Genomic DNA, 25447 nt, shown 5'->3' on the forward strand with positions numbered 1-25447 from the left:
TTTAATAAATGAATATTCATTCAACATAAATTACGATAACAGAAAGATTCAATACAAAAATAATAATGCTTCAAATACACTCTATGACGATCGGTCATATATATGTCGAAAAACCCGTTTCTTATGTTGGCGTCCTGTGTCACAGAGTGTAAATAGGATGTCATAGCTGTCATACAATATGTATGTATAATATGTCGTAATGGCATAGATTTGATCATAGATACTAAAACGCTCTTAGCATATATGTGCCCGATCGTCATATAGTCTATTTGAACCTTAAAGAATGTACAATTAATGGGTCATCTTTTCGGTGTTGCCCCATTAAAAGTAGTTATGAAAAATATATAATCAAATAATAATCACATTTACGCTTTTATAAAATAAAAATTGCAACTATTAAAACTAAATGGTCCTTAATTTAAAATACGTCTACAAAATAATGTTAATATTAGATTTTTTCTTAAATATTCCATGATGGGGGTCAACGTCTTCTATGTTTTAACCTATAGTTTAACGTGTAGTATGTCAGCATTCTCACAAACACGCACAAAATACACAGGGCCAGCACTGAGTAACTATAGCTGGCGTCGTCCATGTCCACTTCTTTGAGGAATTTCGATGGGAATTTGTAATGGCAGTATATTTCAGAGCAGGCCAATTTGTCACGGCTGTATCCGAATATGCTAAGCATGGCACCCTCCAGACCGTATTTGATGTACGAGGTGTGAAAGAGCCACTGAAGAAAATAGGGGGCGTCGTTTAGGCGTACAAAGAAGCCCGAGAATATGGTAAACGGCAACATAAATAGTGGTCCAAATATTACGCCATTCTGAAAATAAATATGTACAATTTATTGTTAATCTGTGATATATTCATTTTTTCAAGAGTTAGAACAGTCTTTCTTAAAGTGGGCGATAACGCCCCCTTATGGGTGCTGGAGGCTTTCAGGGGGGCAGTAGAAGACTCAAAGAAAATTATTATTAATTAAGGAAATCTGAAATAGTTCTGTGCAAAGACGAATTGATGAGTTGGCTAAAAACTTTGAAGAATCATTGTGCAATAATCTTAAGACTTGTCAATTTTCAATTCAATTGTTAAGGGTTTTTCAAGGTACAAAGACTTCATACTTATATTTTACTGCCAAAAATAGTTGTATAATAATTTTGTCATGGAATAACTCTTGCTGATAGAGTTTCGGCAGGGCTCGAAATGGCTCGGAGCACACCAGAGCGCCGTTCCGGGTCATAAAATCTGCAAGATTGTCGTTGCGTCTCGTGAAAAAAATATTTTTACTGTTTGAGCAAGAATAACCATGTAACAAAAAATCTAACACATTTATTTTTATAAAACACACATTCAATTGAATTTTAACTATGTTAATATTTGCAGAAAGTTATCGAACGCTCCGGTTCGTAAAATTGTCGATTTTGAGTGCTGAGTTTCAGGACGCTAAAAATAACATTCAAAATAATGTAACCCTATAAATAATTATTTTTTTCTAACCTAACCTAAACCCTCGAGTGGTGAAAGCTTTTTATGAAGAATCATTGATAGTCATTCGGCAAACCAATTGAGTTTACACTCTGGGTCAACATAAACATTCAAAAAACAACATTATATTATGACTTTGATGTAGTCGCAGTACTTCATACCTGCTACCCACTATTACACTACAGGTGGCTAGTATTTTGAGTTACGTGACGATATATAACGATCAAAAGAGTAGTTTTATAATTACCTGAATATTAAAAATGGCACCGTTGAATAGTCCAATTCCTTGAGCAACAAACGACACCAGTAAACAAATAATAGAAAAGTACCATATTCTGAATATTTCTATTGGCTGCCCTGTCATTAAATACGTGATGATGGCGTAAACAAACGTGCACAGGAATTGGACGGGCGCATCCGACACAGTTATGGCAACATAGTACGCCTTCAATGAGTACCACCGATTAAAATGCTCTCTAGTTATTATCGGTAACTCCAAAGGAACTGCAAAAGAAGGTAATTTGTAGATTATTTATCACTAGGGCCCGGATTTATATGCTAGTGCATGTTTTGTTAGGGTGTATGCACAGCTATGAGAGTTGCACAGAAATCTGTTTTGAAAGACACAGAATCCATAAATAAAATTTTATTGTGCATATAAATGCATATTTGAGACGTTAGAGCATATTTGAGACATTAGTGCATATTTCATAAATAAATGCATATTTTAGAGCTTTTGAATTTATAATTTTAGTTTTTTAAATTATTTTATCTAAATATAACTAAGTTAGGAAGGAAGATAGTTTAGATGCACTTGCATTTTTAATGCCGTCTCCGAGCTGTGGATTTATCAGTGAAAAAAGTGAAGTTAACTCGGGCACTATTATTTAAAGTTTGCCCAAGTGGACGTTGAGAGGTGGTTTTCCGCATATAAACAAAATACTGACAGATACCGGAATATGCGGAAAAATTTAATGCCAGAGCATAATATTGAAAAAAATAATGAATTTTTTTTTTGGACAAAAAACAGAAAATAATATTTAGGAATAGTTAAGTGTGTCGTTTTTGTTTTTTAAGTTATGTTTGGTTTACATTGCATTTATTATTCAATTGTTTGTAGGTACTTGTGAAAAAACTATTTTGAAAATTGTAATTGATTAACTTTATATTCTTTGTTTGTGTTTTTTGTTCTGATATCGTATTATGTTGAAAAATTATTAACTAGTTATTCGATTTTTTTGTCAGTAATGTTGGGTAAAGTGGGTATTTACAATTTTTTCCCACAAAAAATGTCAATTTTTAACTGCATATTTCTTCGGTTTTAGTGCATATTTTATTGATTTTAAGTGCATACGTGCATGCATATAATCATGTTTTTTGTTGCATACAAATCCGGGCCCTATTTATCACATACATCATTTTGTATTCCAATACATGGTATTAATAATTACATGTTATATGATAGTATTCAACAATGAGTAGAGTATGACATATTAGTACTTATCTTTTTTACTCATAAACATTTTTAGTGCATAATATAATTTTAATGTTATTCTAATGAAATCTTGTACCAAAGAAGTGACAATATATGGGACTATTATTTATTTTTTATTCAATATTGAATATACGCAAGGTTGTAAGAATGTATAATTCTTTATTGTAGAAATAACATAATTTTGAAAAACCTCCAAAACATACATATTAGAAAAAAAGTGATAGTAAGTTAGAAGATACTTACATGTTAACATCATCGAGTTGAATGAAGTGAACATCAAAAACATGATTGTAAAAAAGACAAAATTGAAATTATCCATCGTATACTTGGCATCCTTGCCAATTTGAAAATATAATATGCCCATTATCAGAGCTATACTCATGTGTATGAAGAACCTCATATATGACAGAACTCGATCTCTGGTCAATATCTTTAGATTCCTCACTATCAGAACGGAGAGTTGGGTTAGGAAACTCGTCGGATATCTCTGTTCGTCTCGGCAATACTTGCTGGGGCTGATTGTTAATGTTTTCCTGAAGGGGTTTTTGAGAAATTTCTTCGGGTTGAAGGGCGGAGGAGAGAACGGAGCCGTCTGCAGTTTCGGTGCTTGTACCGGAGTCAGTAAGCCGCTTGACATCATTTTGTCTGTGAACATACATGAAGAAAGATTTCATTAACATTTCAAACCGAAACTTCCTTATATTATGATGTGTTTAGTAACGATATCCATAAAATTATCCTTTCAAATAATGTCCATTTCCTTTATTTTGTTAACTGTCAATTCATGGTGGAACTGCATTGTATTGTTGTTTTAATTTAATAAAACGCAATTTTTTTTAGTACTTGTTCCACTTTTAATCAATAGATTAGGACCGGTTTCGTCCGCCTCAGTGGGACATTGTCAAATTGAAAATGGACGAAACCGGTCCTAATCTATTGATTAAAAGTGGAACAAGTACTACAAAAAAATTGCGTTTTATTAAATTAAAACAACAATGTCCATTTCCATTTATGATTTTAGATATTTTTATATAAAGCAGATAAACCGCAACGTGGTATGGAGAGGTGCATGTGGGGCATAACGCGAAAGGACAAAAAGAGGAATGAGTGGATAAGGAAGCAAACAAGGGTTTGCGATGTGATAGAGTTCATTAAAAGCCCCAAATGGAGATGGGCTGGACACATAGCTCGAAGAAGAGACAATCGTTGGACAAATTTAGTCATTCAGTGGTATCCATGAGGTACAAAACGTCCGCATGGTAGACCTAGAGACCACTGGATCGATAAAATAGTATAGTTCTGCGGAAGTACGTGACAAAGCAACGCATAGGACCGAGAGAAGTGGAAGCAGCTTAAAGAGGCCTTCATCCAGCAGTGGATATATTCAGGCTGATGATGATATATAATTTGGAACTTTGTAATCGTTCCTAAATTAGGCTGTAGTTATGACATTGTCTAAAATTCTGCATCAAACCGTGTCAATACCCATTGGCGCACAATCATGCACACTTTAGAAAAAAAATTAACAGTGTTTGATGTGATGATAATAATTAAAATGGAAGACAGATAAGGCTATACCTCAGTTGAGGCATAGTCTAAAAAGATTGTGGCTAAGCGATGCGCGGATTGCGGGTCGCGGGTGCAAATGACGCATGCCGAACGAAATATAATTTGTCATATAAATCCAACATGCGTCCATTTAATGTTCTGTTAATTTTTCTATTAGTAACAATAATAATATATTCATTGACATGTTTTCTTTTTAAAGTAAATGGGTAACGTTTTTAGTCATCTATACACGATTTAAGAATTAATACTCCCGTCGCCATCACGAAACAAATTGACGTGTTCCCAGCTCGACGTTCGCTCTCCGAATGCCAGCGAGTCCAAAATTTCGTCGCGCCTATAGTTGAAAATTATTTACCGTTTCACTGATGTATCGTCTTAAGTAGGACTAATGTTAAAAATGTTAAATGCTTACGTATATGTATTATGGTATTGATTTGTGTAGAGTCGGGTCTTCGTCTCCTCCAGCCATCATTCTTTCCATTGTTACATTTTTCTATTAATTTATTATTGTGATATCCATATTCACCTGTGGCTACTTCCAAAACTGAAAGAAACACATACTTAACATTATCTAAACAAAAATATTACTGGTTTAAATTCTTATTTATATAACATAATATCGTCACTGTTCTGGCAGAAGACACTAATTCGAAAAAATTACATATTGAGTTAGTTATACCAAAATGTTCCTTATTTCAAACTTTACCGTCTGGAAACCTTCTTAATAAATAAACAGTCTTTATTTTAAAGTCATCCTTTTTACGATTACTTAATAAACTAACATGATAGACCATTTCAAACATTTTAACAACTTCAAAGTCAAATTACTCAAAACTAGTATTCTCCAGGTAGTGTGTTCTGCCAGAACAGAGACGATATGAAGCTATCGGTTTGTCGAGCACATTTAAACGTTAAAGCGTGTGATTTAGTTGAGATTCACAACACACAGGTAACTTAATGTGCTGCCTCACACAGTATGGGCTGATCGGCACGACATTGTTTGTTGGAAGGATGGCTTCCGACGGCTGCATGTTAGGTTACCATATTGGTTATCACACAAAGAAATTTTTGTCGATCAACTACCTTTCCACAAACAAAGTTGAGCAACGTTTTTGTATATTGCAACACATAATTGGTATAAAGACTCTCATGCATTGGCTTCAGCCATTTAGGTTGACCACCATAATCTTTTTTATATCTTGCCTCACTTTGCTCATGATCCATAAATAAAAAAATTCAATAGAAAGGCTTGAAATGGCTATTGATATAAACCAAAGCCGTTTTATCTACCCTGCGTATTAGCATTATTTCTATTCAATTGTACAGAACTGTCAACAGTCAAAGTGATGTAAGTGGGGGTACTTACTGACTCCAGGTATTACTTATTTTGCTACTGTGCATAGAAACAATAGGTAATCAACATAATTTATTATCTTTGGTAAAGGCAAAAATTTGATTACTTATATTATATTGTATTAAGATTAATAGATAAAATTGTCATAAATTTTAAAATCTCATTTAAGGGGACGCTCTACAGAATCGGCCTTGAGAATTGAAAATATGATTTTTTTACATGTGGTCCATAATAACTGGTCTACTAGTTAATATAAAAAGGTTGCCGCCAATGTTTGTCTCAATAAACTCCCTCCAAGTGAAGCTTGTGAAGTGAAGCTATGGGGTGACCAAAAAATAGTACTTTCTAATAAATGTTACTAAATTCAATATGTTTATCAGTTCTTTGGTGGGAAGTATTGGAACCTGATATGATGGATATGATAACTTTTTTGATTGTGTTAGCCACGATATAAACTTAATAATATATTAATAACTTTTTAACCTGAAATTGTCCGAGAACTAAACATACGAAGGATGTTGAAATACATATCTACCTACATTTTTATTTCATGTGCTATCCAAAAAACATTACTAATGAATAGTGTTTATTTGTAATGTTTAGGACCTACGTATTAAAAATAATAGGTATTGTTTAATTCTAATGCATATTTTTTAAAATGTAGAATTTAGTGTCTGCCTATTATAAAAAGAAAGCGACTTTTTATTGCCTGCGCAACTTCACTTTTATACTAGTGAAACAAGTGGTAGGTAGTACCATTATTGTATGTAAAGCCAATGGGCGAAATAATTTATATAATGAGTGCCTAAAAATAATTATTAACATACAGTCAATATACACATTACTTTTTTATTCGCCCATCCGATTGGCGGCGGCAAATAAAAAATGACGCCAGGGCTGTCGACGCAATTAATTGTTTTGTACTTTTTAAATTTTATTTATAATATATTTTATTTAAGTTTTGAGCATCTAATGCCGGGTCCACACTGGCAACATGTCGCGCGACAACCTCGATAAATTTTACGAAAATTATCATACTTATCGTAAAATTTAACGAGGTTGCCGGCGACATGTTGCCAATGTGGACCCGGCATAATATCCACTGTGGTTCACGTAGTGGAATGGACCTGTTGTTTCTGGGGTCAACTAATTCAAGAAGTAAGCACCCATGATAGAATTTTTCCAGTTTTAGTTGCATCATATTCCAAAACTCATTTCCGATTTTATAAATGGAAACTTCTTGGTGTACATAGTAAACAAACCTACGAATAAAAAAAGACAGGAAGGAACATACTGATTCATCGCCATAAAAACTGGCAACCAAATTCGCCATTTTGGAAAGCGATGACTTTGCGTAAACAAATATCGCGTGGTCTGCACGTGTGGGGTAAACTTAAATAGGTAATTTTGTGTATCATGCGTTGTTGGCCATATTTTCCGGCCTTTCTTGATTGCCGTGACACAATATGTTCCTATTCATAGAAAAAAAACAGTATGTTCTATTAGTTATATAATGTATTATGAATTTGTAATAAAATAATACACAATTAAAATCTTTTCAAATGGAAAAAAAAACACATTTTCCAAGCTTTGAGCTGTGCTCACTCATGAATGTCATTCTTCATTTAGGTAAGTATATACAAATTTTGATGTTATCTTGCAAATTAAACAGGTATCTGACCTTTTCACTATATTATAGATGTACCTACATGCAAATGTAATGTTTTCAAATAATTGATATGGATTATATACCATCGTATTATTTTCTCGAAATCATAAACATACTATAATAGTATTTGAGTATCAACCTATGCTCAATTTGAATTGGGTAATAATAATAAAATACCCGTAGATATATCAACAGTATGTTTGCTACGATATCCACCCAAGTTATCAGTATGTACTTGCACGGTGTTGATTAAAAACTATGATGAAATTAACATTTTAAAAATATTAATTCAAGTATTATTTTGACAGCCCTGTTTTCTGATGACACTTGCAGGTGTTTATCAAATAATAATTTGTAAGATGGCCGACAATACCAATAACAATAATAAATTTTTTTTTTTTTTAAATAAAATCTCCGATGATTAGTGATTTTTGCGAAAATATCGATTTAAATTAACGCCCTAACGACGCCGATGTCCTTTTTATACTAGATTATATTTCAATCTCCTTCTCTTGAGCCCACTCTTAAGATGTTGCACATCTGTTACAGTGTAACATATCAACATTTTGAAGGTGCCCCATTTTATCTTGACACAATAGAAAATCTGGTGTTAAATAGATTTAATAATGTTGTTAATTAGGTAATTTGATTATGAAGATAACAAATGTACGCACAAGATTAACTTCCGTATTAGTTATATCTCTCTTCTGCAATGATTTCAGTTTCAAGACAACTCTATGTCTCAATGCACACTGACGGTCGACTCGACACCGACAAAATCCTAACTTAGAAATGCCTATGAATACAAACAGTGGCGGCTCGACGACTTTCTAGGTGGTGGGCTAGTCATTAATTATCAAATATATTTATTATATACAAGTATCTACCTACCTACATTCTCATATTATTATAGGTACATTATGTATGAAGCTACTTATAATAATATAATTTTATTAATGAGGAAATGATTAATTTTTCAGAATAAATAATATGATTATCTGAGTCGTTACTTAATCACATCTAAAAATTGTGCTTAAAAATATAAATTTAATTAATAATAGTAATTATTATAGATTTACTATCATCATTCATCGGTTTTGAACAAAAACATACAACGAGCGTTTTTACTTCCTAGTCCCTAGTATGCGTATAATAACGCTAATGCATTCACATACTTTGTAAAGAGATTTGTACTGCAGCAATGGGATAGGACTGAGTGACCCCTATCAGCGAAAAATAGACACCATAGCTTTCTTAATTTGTACATAGGTGTCACTGTGAAATAGGGCGTATTTAATTTAATAAGTTATTAATTTTTAATACCGCGTAATCATTATTTTATTATTACATAATTTACAATTATTGCTTTATTTATTTGTATAATAATAATAAATATCTCTCTAAAATTGCGACGGGTTTAGATAGATGAAATAAATTAAATAATTCATTTAATCATTTAATTAAGTCGGTATATTATGACAATGATAAAATTATTGTACGTTTTTTATGCATTCTCCACATGATAACGATGTGATGATGGTCCCTATGGACCCTTAAGGTAGAGCCGCCCCTGAATACAAAGTTACATTCACTCCTGCATAAACATGTGCAACTTATTCCATAGAGCCGAAACATCAAAACATTAACTGTCATAATTCAAGATATAAATGTCATTGTACATCAGACAAATACACAATGATTATATTGTATTGGCGCTTATAAAATGGCGAACATAAGAAATATACAGAAATAAATATTGCGTAAATTTAACAAATAAAAATCAGTTTTGCTCTATATCAGTATGATTCGAAAGGAAACACCGCGCACTATGAATAGTATATTATATTCTATGGATGATGACGGCGCGGCGGCTTTTTGAGATATATGCTGAACATTTTCAACTATGCCTTATGTGCCAATAGATGTTTTTCCAACTGACAATGTTGCATCAACACTGTGTGCAATATTAAGTTACATGTGTTTTGTGAATGCTAACGAATATGGGTGTATGTGCTACCCTCTTATATGGAAGATTGACCGAGAGTGCCCGTCGGAGGGAGGAAAGCTATGGGTGATTGAAAAAAATATTTCATAGATGGACACTCATACATACTGGACATAATAAGAAAATAATATACTGCAATATTAGGACACATTAATGACAATGGACCAATGAAATTAATGCATTTTCAAAAACTCATTGACAATAGAAATTTAATTTAAATTGTGTATTTGTTAAACAATAATCAGGTAAGTAATTATTTTAGTAGACAGAAAATATTGAACAATGAATGTAGTAAATAATAATTATTATAGCCTGGATTTTAAGAGTTGAAAGTTTTGTTAGTCAACAAGCTAGAAGTTTCTGACTGAGCACCTATCGATTTCTAATGAATTCAGTGACCATGGTCACCCATATATTTCATTAAAATTACATAAATGCCACTGTGGCTCATTTAAACATGCAGAAATATAATATCAGATTACACATTGTGGTTCATTAATTTTCAGAATAAAATGATTTCTTTACAAGGCAAAGTAGGAATTGTTCGCTATCCAGGCTTGACCACTGGTATTTATTAAGGTAAAAGGTAAATAGTCACTTAGGAAGGAGTTTGCGCCACTGATAAGCAGTACATAGTAGTAAATGCATATTGCGACTAAAACTAAATAAATTGAATATATAAATCTATTAGTTTGGAAATACTTACAGTAATCTGCAGGATTATGGTATGGTGGACAGTAAAATTCCAAGTCTTCGAGATAAGGAACTAAACCTCTAATACTGCCTTGGTATATACATTGACCATCGGCGACTACATACAGGTGGTCGAACATCTCCAAGATGAGAGCGGACGGCTGGTGGATGGTGCACACGACCGTTCTGCCTTCTAATGCCAGCTGACGCAACAAGGCAATGCATTGTTTCGACGTCGAACTGTCTAACCCACTGAAAAGATTAAAAAATATAACTTTTATTATTCAATTTTCATGATAGCCGAGCCGTAACATGTTGGATTATAATGTCACGGGCTCCGGGTTGGAATCCCGGGTTTGGCAAATTCATATCTATGCATACGTGTTGTACCCTTTCTAATGCTCGTTCAAAATAATAATGTTGTGTTACTATACCCATGTGGGGCCCGAAAGCTCGCTAAATAAAGTATACTTAATTGCTGAGGAGAAAAGGTTTTCCAGATTACTATGAATTAAAATGCCTAATAATAATAATAATAATAATAATGCATAGATTATGTTCACTTCCTATAATATCAATAGAGTCTGAAATATGACCCCCACAAGGGGGAGATGACAGGGCTCTAACCTGGAGGCCCGGCGTGGCGGGTCGACTTGATAAGTGAAATAAACACATCACAAATTTTTCCTAATGCGGAAAAAAGTCGCCTGCGGTGCTATTTTATTTATAGAGTCAGGTATATCTGGTTGTGTGATGCAATATTTGATTACTGTGTGTCGATATTCGACAACTCCATAATTCAAATGGATTTATACAAAAAATCACTAAAAATACACCGAATACCCGTAATTTTACCAGTAACAACATTTAGAAAACGATTCTGTAAAAAGTCCTACTGCCTTTAACCCTAGCGATGGGTAGGGGGGCCCGCTTCAAGATGTGGCGGCCATGGTCTGAAATGTTGAATTTAATGTACCTATACGTGAATGTGATTTTTCGAACACAAATCATGAAGAGATCGGCATGTGTTAACACTATTTTTGTGCCCAAGATGTATATTAGATGGTAAATTCAGCCCTGCTCAAACAGTATTGAATATTAGTTGCAATATATTTACCCCTAAACTATTACATACAAAACAATCTGAGGCTCTGGCAAGTTTTGAGGCCTCATTGCGAAAATTTTGCTTGTACTAAGCCACTACTCCATTGTGAAAAATATACATTTTTATAAGATTCCTAATCTGCTTCATGGAAATCCGCCACTGGGTCAATTAATATTCAGATTAGGTAGCCCCGGGGTCCAGGCTCCGGGTTCGATTCCCGGTAGGGTCACAATATATTTATGTGGTTTTCTCAAAGTAATCATTTTACTTCTATTACGGCACTACTGTTTCACTACACTACTGTTTTTGGACCTAATGCCCTATTATATTTAGATATTATATTGAACATACGGTATTTGAAAACATCTCATGCATACCCACTAGAAAAAAATACAACACCCAACAGGACCGTAATTAAGTAGGATGCCATTAGCTTAATTGGACAAAAAGCGCACTGACGGGAATCTAGCGCTTACAGGTTCATGTCTAGTCGGGTGTCGTATTTTCTTTCTAAAAAAGATTTTTTCTAGTGTTTATATGCACGAGATGTTTTCAAATTATGTATGTTCAATATATAGAATGTTACTTTCTCAAATCTTGTATCTTATTAATTGAATAAAAGAAATAGTTTATTACATATATAGGTGAGCGTGGGGTAATGGGGGCCGGCGAGTAATGGGAGCGACTGCAAAACAGGTACAATCTAACTCTAAAATGACTTGGAAATAACCCAAACATCTTTGTCAACCATCGGCTAAGCCCGTCGATCGCTGTCGGCTGCTTAGTGGCACGTGCACGCGGGTGGTGAGTGGAAGTGTATTTTGGGCTCGGTGCTTATACAAATTTACAATACATAAACATCAAAGTAAGTACTTAAAATTTTACTTATTTTATCATATTTTGTGTCCATTGTATAGCCAGATACATGTATTTTTGTTTAGTAGTTTCAGAATCAAGGTTTAAAATGGTTTGTTTACGCTATTTATAAACCTTCAAAGTGGTTGACTTTCGGGTAATTGGACCCTAGGTGGCTCCCATTACCCCTGTATAAATGTCACACCTCTTTTACTAATAGACAAGATTTTAATTGTTCCAGATGCCCAGAAATAGAAAGCTGACGACTTCCAAGGCTGGTTGGATGGTGACTTCGTTAGAAAGAGCGATAAAGGAAATAAAAGATGAAATAAAATTTGTACGTAAAGTGGCACAGGAGTCAGGTATACCTTACCGTACTTTAAAGAGAAGATAAAGAGCAGCAATTGACAATGATGCCACACACAGTCGCCCTCCGAAGCCCTCCGAAACCAGAAAGATTATATTAGTGTTTTTGGCTTAATTCCATAACATGACGTGTTGATTCTTTTGATATTTTTAGTACTAGAGCATATTTTTGTTTAATTACATTAGTAAATATTTAACATTTTATTGTACCTATGTCTGTTATAATGTCTATTAAGTGTTTGTAAGCATATTAAAATATGAAGCTCCCATTACATAGTTGGTAAATTTTTGGCTCTCATTACTCTAAATGTGGGGTAATTGGAGCCAAATGTGTTTTTTGGGAAAACGTTAAAATTTTCTAACTATGTAATCAAAGGACTCATTTCAAGTCTTAATAATAAACGATTAGAAAATTTTGTTACTTTTTTCAACAATTTCCTTAGTAGGCTTCAATTCCCCCTTGCTCCACTACGTCTATAAATTATAATATTTATTATCATATTAATAATTACCTAGTCGGTTCATCGAAGAACATCACCGGTGGATTACTGACGAGTTCCAACGCGATGGCCAATCTCTTCTTCTGTCCCCCCGACAAGGTCCCCGTTCTAGTCTTCCTTGTGTCATAAAGTCCAATGGCCTGCAGGATTTGTTTTATCTGAAAAATTAGTAAAACACACACTGTATTAGTATCTAGATACCTAGTCTTCTGTAACAAGTACCTAGAATCTAGAATCTAGATCAGGGGTTCTTAACCTTTTTGCGGTAGCGGGCGCATTTGAGATTTGGGATTATAGTGGCGGACGCACATCGGATTTCTAAAAAAACAAGATTTAGGTAAGTATTATGTGTTACAAAATTGCTGGAATCTATTTTCAAATTGCTCTAAAAGCGTCTTAAGGTGAGTAATAAAATCGAGTCGAATCGAGTAAAAGAATTTCGAAAAAATATTTATCCAAAACTGTATTTTAGCTCTGAAGGCTTTTATAGAATTAATCATTTCTGCTATATCTTTATTAATTTTTTACTGAAGTTCAAAATTTAAATTGTTTAATTTTTCACAAATATCAGTCAAAAACCAATGTCCAATTAGTGGAAGCGGCGGATTATAGTGCATACACACAAACTATGGTAAAAATTAAAACAGGTAAGTATTTCGTAAAAATAGTTTTTTTGTTAAATTTGTACTAGCAAATTACGCTTTTATTTACAATCATCAAGTAATTACTAAATTAAACATATAGTGAGGCAGATATTCTTGAATGGCTTAGGATTCCTGACTTTCCCTATGACCAAAAGCTTCATTTTGTGTGTCCCGGTTGCATTGGAGTACAGCATAATTGTGATGCAGTCCTTGGGCACTTTCCTCCCTGGTACATTACTTTCTTCGCACGATGAACATACGTTTTACGAAGGAGAAGTTTCCAAAATAAACCCGTCTCATCTGCGTTGTATGTACGCGGCGGACTACTGAATTTCTGAAAGTCCATCAGTCAACCAGAAAATTTCTGAAAGTCCATCAGCCAATGACGGTTATCTAATTGTTCAAATGTTTGACCTTTTGAAATGAAATTTTTTTAATGTCTTCCAGAAGATAAAATAAGAACTAAGAGCTATACCCTTACTTAACCATCTTATATCTATATGAAAAATAAGGTCAGCTTGTGAGGAATTGTCCTTTTCTACAGAGGCTTTAATTACTCTGTGTGATAAAGGATTTTTTCGTATATGTAACCTTTAACTCACTGACAGTGGAATTAAAACTTATTCGTAACATAACAAAAATATGGTTTTTTTGTTGCGATTTCAATAAAGAATTTTATTAAAAAATAAAATTATTTTTTTTCGTTATTTAATACTTTGCAGGGGGCGCACGAAACTGGCTCCGCGGGCGCACATACGCCCGCGGGCACGCGGTTAAGAACCTCTGATCTAGATGATAATAAAATTCCACCAGATGATCAATCTTGAAATAGGTATTATGATATTGTCACTATCAGCAAAATTTCCAGTAAAATACATAAAACTATTACGATACACACACACACAAAGGGTAAATGAGTTGTCAATCAAGATAATGTGTCTTTCATACATGTTATAATGTCATAAATAAAAATATTTTTGTTCTGTCACTGTTTGCATACAAAATTATATTATTATTTTGATAATATTGTGATTCTTTGAATTCATGCCCTACTCTATGCCATGCTAGTTAAAAGAAATTAAATAAACAACTTGATAAAATTAATCGTGTAGGTATTTGTACAAAGGCAAAACATTAGGTAGGTAACCATGGCCCCCACAAAGGGGGGGCTGATAGGGCTCTAGCCTGGGAGCCCGGGCTCAGGAGGGGCCCGGCGAGGCGAATCGACCAGATAAGTGAGATAAACACACAACACAAATTTGCTTTAATAGTAAAAAAAATAAGTCGCCTGCAATAAAACACTAAATATACATATTATTTTTACCGCGTACATACTGCCTTTATTCTTAGCGATAGGTAGGGGGGCCGCCAAAGATACTAGCCTGGGGGCCCGCTTCACTATGTGGGGCCCATGTAGGTAACCCACCTAAGTACAATCATTAACGATTTCGGAAAATTAGTCACTCCGATATTTTGTGAATTAATAATATTATATTAATTGATTCAGTATTTGGATGAATTCCATTGAAAGAAATGGTAATATAAAATATTACTAAATTTTACAGGTGTTTTTTTCAAGTCGATAGTTATTTCGTTTATAATACTTAACAAGGCTAGTTACTAGAACTAGGTAGTCTCAATAATATAATGCGGGGTCCACACTGGCAATATGTCGCCGGCAACCTCGTTAAATTTTACGATAAGTATAATAATTATCGTAAAATTACTTAAGCAATTATGATAATTATCGTAAAATTTAACGAGGTTGCCGGCGACATGTTGCCAGTGTGGACCCGGCATTATACTGACGAAAACGGATAAATTAAAATATATTACGGACTACGGAGTATCGCGAAAGAATCAACAGACCAGAGAAAATTGCGAAGTTAAGGATGTGGTCAGACATGGAAGACAATTTTGAGGTAACACACCAACAGGATGAACAAAATGACGAGCCCACACACGCAAAGAAGACCCATGTGTCACCATCTTCTTATAAGATCTCCCAAAAGTTGCAAAGATAACTTACTGATCTACGCACAAGACCATTGACGTCCCGTGGGGGTGGGTAGATTGAGCGTCGCTTGGGGGGCGGCAGTTACTCGAAGGGCGGCAAATCGAGGAGAATCATTTGGAATATATAGAAATAGCTACCTAAACTTAGTAATAACGAAAATATCTTTTCATTAAAAAAATTGGGTTCGCGATATCTGGTTTACTTACATTGCCCTTCGACGTCCTTGGTGACTAGAAACGACACGTGCAGATTTGCGAATAATTAGTCTGATATTTTGTCAGTAATGTATCCATACAACACATTTCTTAGATATTGGACTCATGAAAGGATGATAAAAATATTGTATAAAAAAATGAGGAGGCTTATTGACGCTGCCTAGGGGCGGCATTTTATCTAGGGACGTCACTGCAAAATACAGATCTACTGTCTACAGCAAGAATACAAAAAAATAAGAAAAGTATCACGCACGCACATTTTTGAAAAATAAACCAAATTGATTTTTATCTAATTAATTATGATTTAGCTACTCAGGTCTCATCATTCACAGTGGTAAACACAGGGCTCGAAATGGACCGGAACGCACCGGAGCGCCGTTCCTGTTCATACAATCCCCAAAATTATCTCTCCGTCTCGTGTAAATATTAATTTGACCGTCTGAGCGAGATATGTTATATTATAAAAAAAATCTAACACGATCGTTTTTTTAAATACATATATGTATAGATTTAGATAAGTAACAGTGTTAATATTTTCGTAAAATTATCAAGCGCTCCGGTTCGTAAAATTTTCCATTTCGAGCGCTGGGTAAACATTAAAATCTTGATTTTATAAAATTTGGTCGCTTACACATTTTTGTTTAGTGTCATTCGAGACGTCGGAACTGAGTTTGAGGTTGGCGGCGGTGTGCATCGCTTCCTGGACGGTGAGGTGCGGCTGAAGATGGTCGTCCTGCATTATGTAACACGACTTCCGTCGAAACCGTCTCAGATCTCTCTCTTCATTATTCACTGTGATAGATCCTGTCCACGAAGTTCTGAAAAGATAATATTGTGCAGATTTATACAAACGCAACTAATAATATAATTTCTCCCGAGCCGACAAATTAAATTTCCCGGCCCGACGAATGGACTCGGGCACTGCCCACTGAAGAACGAAGCCAATACATTACACGACTGGTCCTACTTTACGCCCCTCCCGTTGTCTATGGATGACCTGTCATTATAAAGGTTCAAATAGACTATATGACGATTGGGCACATATATGCTACGAGTGATTTAGTGTCTATGATCATATATATGCCATTCCGACATATTATACATATATATTGTATGACAGCTATGACATCGTATTTACACTCTGTGACACACTGTGACACAGGACGCCAACATACATAGATGTCAACATAAGAAACGGGTTTTTCGGCACTTATATGACCGATCGTCGTATCTATTTGATTCTATTTGAGCCAATGACATTTATATGGACGAAGCATCTGGAAAAAATGATACTCACTTTTTTGTCGGGTCTGCCGAATGACATTATCTGTTCTAACGCCATTACAATAAAGATGATATTGCTATAAATTCCCGATGCTTTTTGTCGGATCTGCCGAATGGTTCGGTTCGAACGGGTTTGCTCATTGACACTAGAAACACTGTTCTAACGCCATTACAATAAAGGTCATATTGCTATAAATTCCCGATGCGTGATATCGCATAATGGAAATTGCGTGACGTCTACCTATACATGTGCAAATGTCGCTATGCGCGAATATACTTGCAAGCTACTATATTGGGTGCGTTGTCCATTTAATAATGTCATAGGTTTGAGCCAATAGACTCATACTGACGCGTCTGTCGTGTTCGCTTGTCGGAGTATTCTTAGTTTCAGATTTCTTTCAGATTATTTTAACGTATCTTGGAGACCTTGGAGTTCATCTGATTTAGTGGTTATGTGTTATTAATAATTGGAAGTGACGATCAAAGTAAGTAAACTTATTCTGTGTATAATAATATCATAATGCACTAGGACATTTGTCAATGTGACAGTCGATTCTAAACGATAATAACTAATAACTTATTTATACCCTTTAGTCGTACGTACGTTATCAATAAATAGTATAGTATGACAGTGGACCACTCGTTGCTTGTGCAAAAAGTTATGCTCAGGCTTTATTAAACTAAAGATGGCGGTGACTCGGGTCGATCAAAGCGTGGGTTATCGGAATCTCGGTGTCTCGGTTTGGATGTGGATGGCGGAGGATGAACCGGACTGAGAACGACCCATCCCATTGAGGAGGACGGGACCCGTCCACTAGTGATTTTTATCGGACATAAATCTTTTACTTAGACATGGATTCATTCGTTATTTGTTACGGTATAACAAGATACAGTATTATTAGTTGTGACAATTATTGAAAGCATTTTTTTTGTCTCATAATGGCCTGTAAAAGTTGAGGTTTTCGAATAACTCAGTTTACTTCTCAGGTCGAGATTATACATTTAACTAGGTATGCAGGTAGGTACCTACTTAATAATAGTCAATGAATACTGTCATCTCTGTAGGTATCTCTTTTAGAATCATAGTTTAACTTTGACTTTTTAATTTTTGACTTTCGATTTTGATGAAATCTTTCACATTTTGATATTATCATGATTTTTTCACTATAATATACTGCAATAATTAACCATGTTCACTCGAAACTTTTTTTTCTATATGGACCATACGGATTGCCTAATGGTTATAATTTAATGTGAACAGTGTGAATGATACGTGAATAGGTGGTATTGCCGAATAAAAAGTATTGGGGATAAACTTTTTTTATTGCGGTATGGTATGTACCTATACCAAATTTCTCAATAAGAAAATAAAGTAAATACGGTATTCCGTGAGAAAAAAGCCTGTCGTCTGATTCGAAAGACGTAAAAGAATACGGAATCTAACCATGAATTAACCGTGATTACCAGTTGCGCACGTCGACTTTACGCCAATCCGGCCAACAATATTCTCATCCATGTAGACGCTGACCAATAATTTGACTCGAACGTTTGAATTTAAGTAAAAGTATTGGCGACCTACTCATTCCCTGCATATTCAATCGTTTATTTATTGTAGTATATTATGCAATCTATGGTAGTAAGCAATATTCCCTGTAAGGTGTGCGTGTGTGCGCACGCACACCTACCAAAATGTGTCCGCACACATGTTTTCACCCCCCGCACAGTCCTCACACAAAAATATTGTAAAAGAACGTTTCCTTTGCCAGATTTTAGTTTTGCTCGAATGCACAAAACCATCACATGCACAATTCTTCGACTCATTTCTCGGAAGGTCAAGTGCGACTAACGCGAGCACGCAAGCGAGCACCGTCGAGCGGGATCACTAAATGCGTCCCATTCTACTTCATTTACTTCAAAAATTATCGGTGTTTGTGTTATTATTAAGTATATAAAATCACTGAAGTTAATAAATACCTTAAAAATATACGTGTTAATGAAAAATTGTATGTGTGTGTTCTTGGGGGGGGGGGGGGGTGTAAATTTACCGCAACAGGCGACGGCCCGTCACTGACGGATGACACCAACCCTAGTTACGCCACTGCTCAGATGCGTTGATGATTCGCACAAACAATAGAAAAATTAGAGGGAACGTTGGTAGTAAGTATACTCATATTTTAATTCTTGTCTTTTAAGTGGAATAGATAGAAGGAGTCTGAAAATTGAGTAGGTAGCTAATTAGGTATATAAAATCGAATCTCTCGAATCCATTAGTTAAAAAATGTTAACCGCCAAATTGCTATGTGCATATACCTATATCTTTGTAGTAAAGTAATTAAGTATTTTGCAAAAATAATACATAATAAATTTTATTCAGTCAAAAATTGAAAAGCCAACGAACGTTGTATAATATCATTTATGTACCTAGTAGGCACGGAACAATGTTGTTTAGTTTACTCATAGCAATCGTTGACAGGGTAAACAAGATTGCAGATTTTACATAAAATAGTAAGATTTAATGTAGGTCAACATTGATTAAATTTATCTATCCATTACACCATAAAACTTTCGTGTAGGTACTCATTGTAAATTACGTACCCATGTGGGCGGAACTACAACTAAATTCTACGATCTACATTACTATTATATACCATACCACACCCAGTCAAATAAATACGACCAATTGATAAGATGTAAGTACCTACTTAAATTGAAAGCGTTTATTTCTTTCCTTTTGATCTGAACCCGCTATAAAGATAACATCCAAAGTCAAGGATCAATATCTACAATTATTTTTAGTCTATATTTTATTAGATGGCAATAATTATTAATATCTGTACAAATATTTTACCTTGCACTAGAGATAGGAAAACTGGTCGATTTTGAAGACTAAGTATGCTTACTACCAGTATAAAAAATACTTAGTATAGAAACTTGTTCCAAAATACTTACTAGTATTATTTGGAATACTATATAGAGCGTTTGGCGTGGGTAAAAGTTTAATACCTACCCAACTGAAACTAAAACCAACTCCATATTAGTATTTGAAATACGTATCGGCTCAGGGAACTCAGACTGTGTATCGGCTTCAATAGAATCGCTAAAAATACGCTATACTCCGCTTGTCGAATAGTCCCATTTATTATAAAATTTTAAACACATTTTAAATTGAGTTGTTTTTCTGTTAGGTTACAATATTCTTGTTAACAAAAATGAATAACGGTGATTTTTTTTTAAATTTTAATCGTGTTTTGAGCGGTCATATAACAAGCCTAAGCCTGTGCGTCATCTCACCACTGTGCTGCGACACAAAATGTATGACCTATTATTCATACATTCGAACGCAATAATATTATAATAATATAACAATAATATATATAATAACAATAATATAATAATAATATTATAACAATAATATAATAATAATATTATAACAATAATATAATAAATTAAAATATACCTATATTAAAGTGCTTTTTCGTTCGTGCGCATTTAATGTCAATAGTGTTGAAAGTCTACAAACTGGCGAGTGCACAGAACAGCGAACCGCGATGATATCATCACAAGTTTTTTGGAATAAGTTTATTGGGCCACACATACTGAGTATGGGTAGTTTCATCCGAAACTTGAGTACACAAACTGGTGACGGTATTTCCAACTCACCACTACCTTGCACTCTATAGGTAGGTACCAGGGAACTCATAATACTATATACCTAACTATATAACGTTATAATACTACTTACATAGATATTATTTATATTCTTCTGCAAACTGCAATAACTTTTTCATCACAGTATTCGAGTCATTCATGCAATTTGGTACACACATACAAATACGCTTATACAGTGTAGGTACATACCGATCTTGTATTATATTACGACAAAGAAACAATTTTCAAATTATAATATTATGATTTATGACAATTTTACGTGCAAATTCTATTATATTATTATAACTACCTACCTACCTAATATAATCGATTCAATGAGTAATTTCTGTGGGCGTCTTGACTTTTGAAGGTGCAGGTTACTTTGAATAGCCATTATTTTTAATTTTACATTATAATCATGACGTTTTAGTTTTGAAAGCAAAAATTGCTTATAGTTACGTTAAACTACATAATAATAAATATAACATGACGTGATCAATGAAAATCTTAATACACTACGCCACTCTTCTTATTTCCCACTACTTATTTCAAATTATAATATTATTTAGTCAGTGTACATTTACAACTGAAATTAATTTTAAGAGTAATGGGATCCAGATATTCAAATTACTCCGAATATCAAGACGTCATAGATTTACTTCTGATATTACAATTATTTGCTGAACCAATATTATCGAATTTATGAAACAAAAGCTCAACAATGACATAATTACCAAATCCGATTAGGGTTAACAACCTTTTTTTTCACGACATTTTCAAGAAATTCCGTTCAGACTTTTTTTAAGCTTTTCCGGCTAAAGAATTTTCCGGGATATTCAAGAAATTCCGTTCGCAATTATTAAAGATGACACCGTTTTTTGCTCTTCCGACCAGGAAATTCCGTTCATCGGTGATTTCTCGACAATTAAATGACTAATTTAGGAAAATTTGATGCTTTTTCTAAAAATCCTGGATATGTACCTATTGTGCGACCTGGGAAAGCTCAAACCAGGATCCTGGACGGGGATATCAATTTCTGGACAATCGGGATAGTTGACAACCTTAATTCCAATATTGCTAATATAGTAATATAGGTACTTCAATCAGAATTCAGCGAGACTTTAAAAACTTGTGGCAACTCCAACTTGCCATATTTTGTAATAAAGTCAGTAAAAAAGCAAGGTTTTCAGGTGACATGTATCGTCCAGGTAAGGGCTACAACCAAAAAATATTGGGAATCACAGTAATAAAGTACTTGCGTAGCTACTTAAATAATAATAAGTAGGTACATACTTACTACGTAATGCTTGAAAATATCTAACAACTATACCTAGGTAGGTACATAGGTTATAAAGTAAAAAAACATGTATCTGTCATTTTATTATAAATACTCAGTAATGAGGTTTTTTTTTTTAACTTAGTTCGGTTTGAATAATAATGTTATTATTTTGGCTCCATTTCAATTTAGTGACAAATTGTCTGTAGTGCATGTGCACTCAAATGTCCTTTTGGAAATATTACCAGCGATGGATAACCTGTGGTTCTTACATTTCACTTTACCAAACAAGTTGGTCTACAATCGGGAGCATAATAATAAGTAGGTATTATAAACTGAGTACTGACAGCCGAGGATACTTACCACTAAGGAATAGACTATTCACTATGGATAAACCTTCGTCCAATAGTGGACCGACCTACGCTGTTGAAGTTGATTATAATTAGGCTTACCATATTTATGAAACTCGGGAAACTTATGGAACGGGATATACGGCAATGAAACAAATTTAACCACCCAAAATTGTTTTAAAGGATGTACAAAAGAAGAATGCAAACCTTCTGCAGCAGAAATTTTAATGTATTTATTTATTCCACCAGTCGTACTTCTCGCTGGAATGAACTTTTTTCGCACCCTCTACCGGCTATCTCATCACATATTATACCTACGCTAATTCGGCCAATCATATCAATTTCTTATTGATAATCATTCACATGCGGAACAGCTGGGACAAAATGCCAAACCGGCCGGGACCAATGTGTGAAACCGGGACAATCCCGGTCAAACCGGGACGTATGGTAAGCCTAATTATAATACAGGATACAGGTATCCATATAAAATGATTAGCCTTGCTAATGAAAATATCGGTAGATCAAGCAACAGCAATATAATATTGCTTTTACCATAATGTTGACGGGACACCTGTTTATTAGAATAAATAAATATGTGATTTTACGTAATATTGCGACAGAAAGCTCCGCAAATGTTGATCACATACCAGGATGAAGAAGGTTGAGGGTTATCGAACAAGTTTAGCTAACTACTTGATATAAAAACCAACACGTACTCACAGCCTGGAAAACTATGGCTCGGAGACAGAAAATACACTTTTAAAATTAACAGATATTAATAATGTACTAAGTTGAAGACGTGGTCATACGTGGAGAATAGGGAAGTAAATTCTGGAATGCACGTGGAAATGATGAGCAAAACGAGGATGCAACCCATCGCGATGCACGGAAAGCCCGCTGGCCATCGGCCTCCTGGCAGACCACCCAAAATATGGAAAGATGGCCGAGACTCAACTTCGCAAAAATCAATAACAATACATTTATTATAATATATAATAATAATAGTATAAGTAAGTACCTAATACAATCCATAATATAGTGTATTTTATTACGAATATTAAAAAAATTACACGCTGATTACACAAAAAAGCTCACACTATGGTAAACAATGGCCCAAAAACTCGTTTATTTAGAATAGTATGTAAATATTGGGTGGTTAAACAGAGATTGAAAACTGTTTGAAACAGTACATATATTATAAATTAAATATAGGTTATTAAGAACTGTGATAATATGACTGTGTTATCCGTTCAGTGACGTCCCGTGGGGGTAGGCAGATTGAGTATCGCTTGGGGGCGGCAGTTACTTGAAGGGCGTCAAATCGAAGAGAATCATTTGGTATATAAAAATTGGAGTCATGAAAGGATGATAAAAATACTATATAAAAAAATTGGGCGGCACTTTGGCGCTGCCTAGAGGCTGTATTTTTTCTAGGAACATCACTACATCCGTTGATTATAATTTTGAATAATTTAAGTTTACAGTCAATTAAATAGGCTACAACAAGAGATGTTTATTTTTATTTATTCCTGAATTAAGGGACAAACATAAACAATTGAAAGAAGTGAAATGAAAGTACAAGTCAATATAAGCACTTAAACAAATAATATGTTTTGACTTGTCAGGAGTTTCATGGAAAATAAGTTAGCAGCGGTATTTTGTTGTTAAAATATCATTACAAATGTTGCCAAGTTTTGTGAAGAGAAAGGCGACACGGATCGCCCTTAATTCATCAAGACGAAGCAAATTAATGTAAGTATCACAAAATGACATGTAAGAAGCCGTTAAGTTACCAGCGTCCAAAAAAATCCCCACTTTTGAGGAAAATATATTTATAATTTTTGTGGTACCTATATATTTTGTTAGTAACGTATCCATACAACACTTTTCTTAGATTTTGGAGTCATGAAAGGATGATAAATAATACTGTATAAAAAATATGGCGCTATTTTGGCGCTGCCTAGGGGCGGCATTTTGTCTAGGGACGTCACTGCCAACAGGGGATTATAAACTGAAATGTAGTTCTACGAAAAAAAGATGTCATTTGAATATAAGTGTATCTAGGTAGGTACTCTAAATAAGATACAAGGTACTAATACTAGGTAGATGAAATCAGATATGAAGATAGAGAGATCGATTACAATGTTTTTTTGACGAATTCCACTGGTTTTGGATGCATGGCTACTGAGTCACCTGTTTCGGTGCACGAGAACTCGGCAAACGAACTTTGCCTCGTAGGCTTTTGTGGTGAGGAGTAATACTCGGTGCACTTAAGTACGAACGAGATACCACCAAAACAGACTGCTTCTGCACTCTTCTTTCCCACACAAAGAACGGACTCGGTGCACGTGCACCGGGAAATTGTGAAGCGGTTAGAATAAAAGAGAACGTACCCAACGACCCGGTTATTCATCAAATTCTGAGTGCAAGCGCACTCAGAATGCACCGAACACTGCCAGCTGCTTGATAGTAAAGATAAAATTTAATATATTAGCTACATGCTAGCATAATATTATTGCACAATGGCAAAGGCAAATGTTGTACCATATTGAGTATTGCTCTTAGGTGCTATGACCGTTTTTATAACGTTCTAGCCAAGATAGTGCAAATTTGTGCAATGGATACTTAATTGATATTATAATTCCACACCTGACATGACAACAAAATCATAGAATGAGAATAGTACCATTTATACAGGGCCGGCCAGGGAACTCAGAAATAATGGGAACTGTGGGTCTATTCTATACTTATCGACCGCTAAAGTGATAAAGTCTTAGATTATAGAAAAATATAGATAGAGCTATTGCATGTGTTTGTCCTTCAAAACATGACGAACTTTTTCATGCACTTGCCTCGCCCCCTTCACGCTTCCTCCGCGACCCTTTCCAGGGTTATTCGAAAATATGTGTGA

The 25447-nt window shown here is 34.5% G+C and overlaps 1 protein-coding gene across 1 annotated transcript in view; it reads right to left on the bottom strand.

Moving 5' to 3' along the window:
- Positions 1-365: 365 nt before the first annotated feature.
- LOC147078691 (ATP-binding cassette sub-family G member 4-like) overlaps positions 366-25447 on the bottom strand; it is a 101396-nt gene continuing 76314 nt past the window's right edge. The window contains exons 3-9 of the mRNA XM_085960362.1: positions 16610-16796; positions 13115-13260; positions 10290-10528; positions 4968-5099; positions 3230-3631; positions 1739-1995; positions 366-829 (exon numbers count right to left, since the gene is read on the bottom strand). Of these exons, the coding sequence (XP_085816488.1) occupies positions 482-829; positions 1739-1995; positions 3230-3631; positions 4968-5099; positions 10290-10528; positions 13115-13260; positions 16610-16796 (1711 nt within the window). The 3' untranslated portion in view covers positions 366-481. The remainder of the gene's footprint in view (positions 830-1738; positions 1996-3229; positions 3632-4967; positions 5100-10289; positions 10529-13114; positions 13261-16609; positions 16797-25447) is intronic.

The sequence above is a fragment of the Rhyacophila brunnea genome, unplaced genomic scaffold (assembly GCF_057557595.1).
Source record: "Rhyacophila brunnea isolate RB1 unplaced genomic scaffold, BYU_Rbru_1.0 scaffold_11, whole genome shotgun sequence".
In the NCBI taxonomy this organism is placed as follows: Eukaryota; Metazoa; Arthropoda; class Insecta; order Trichoptera; family Rhyacophilidae; genus Rhyacophila; species Rhyacophila brunnea.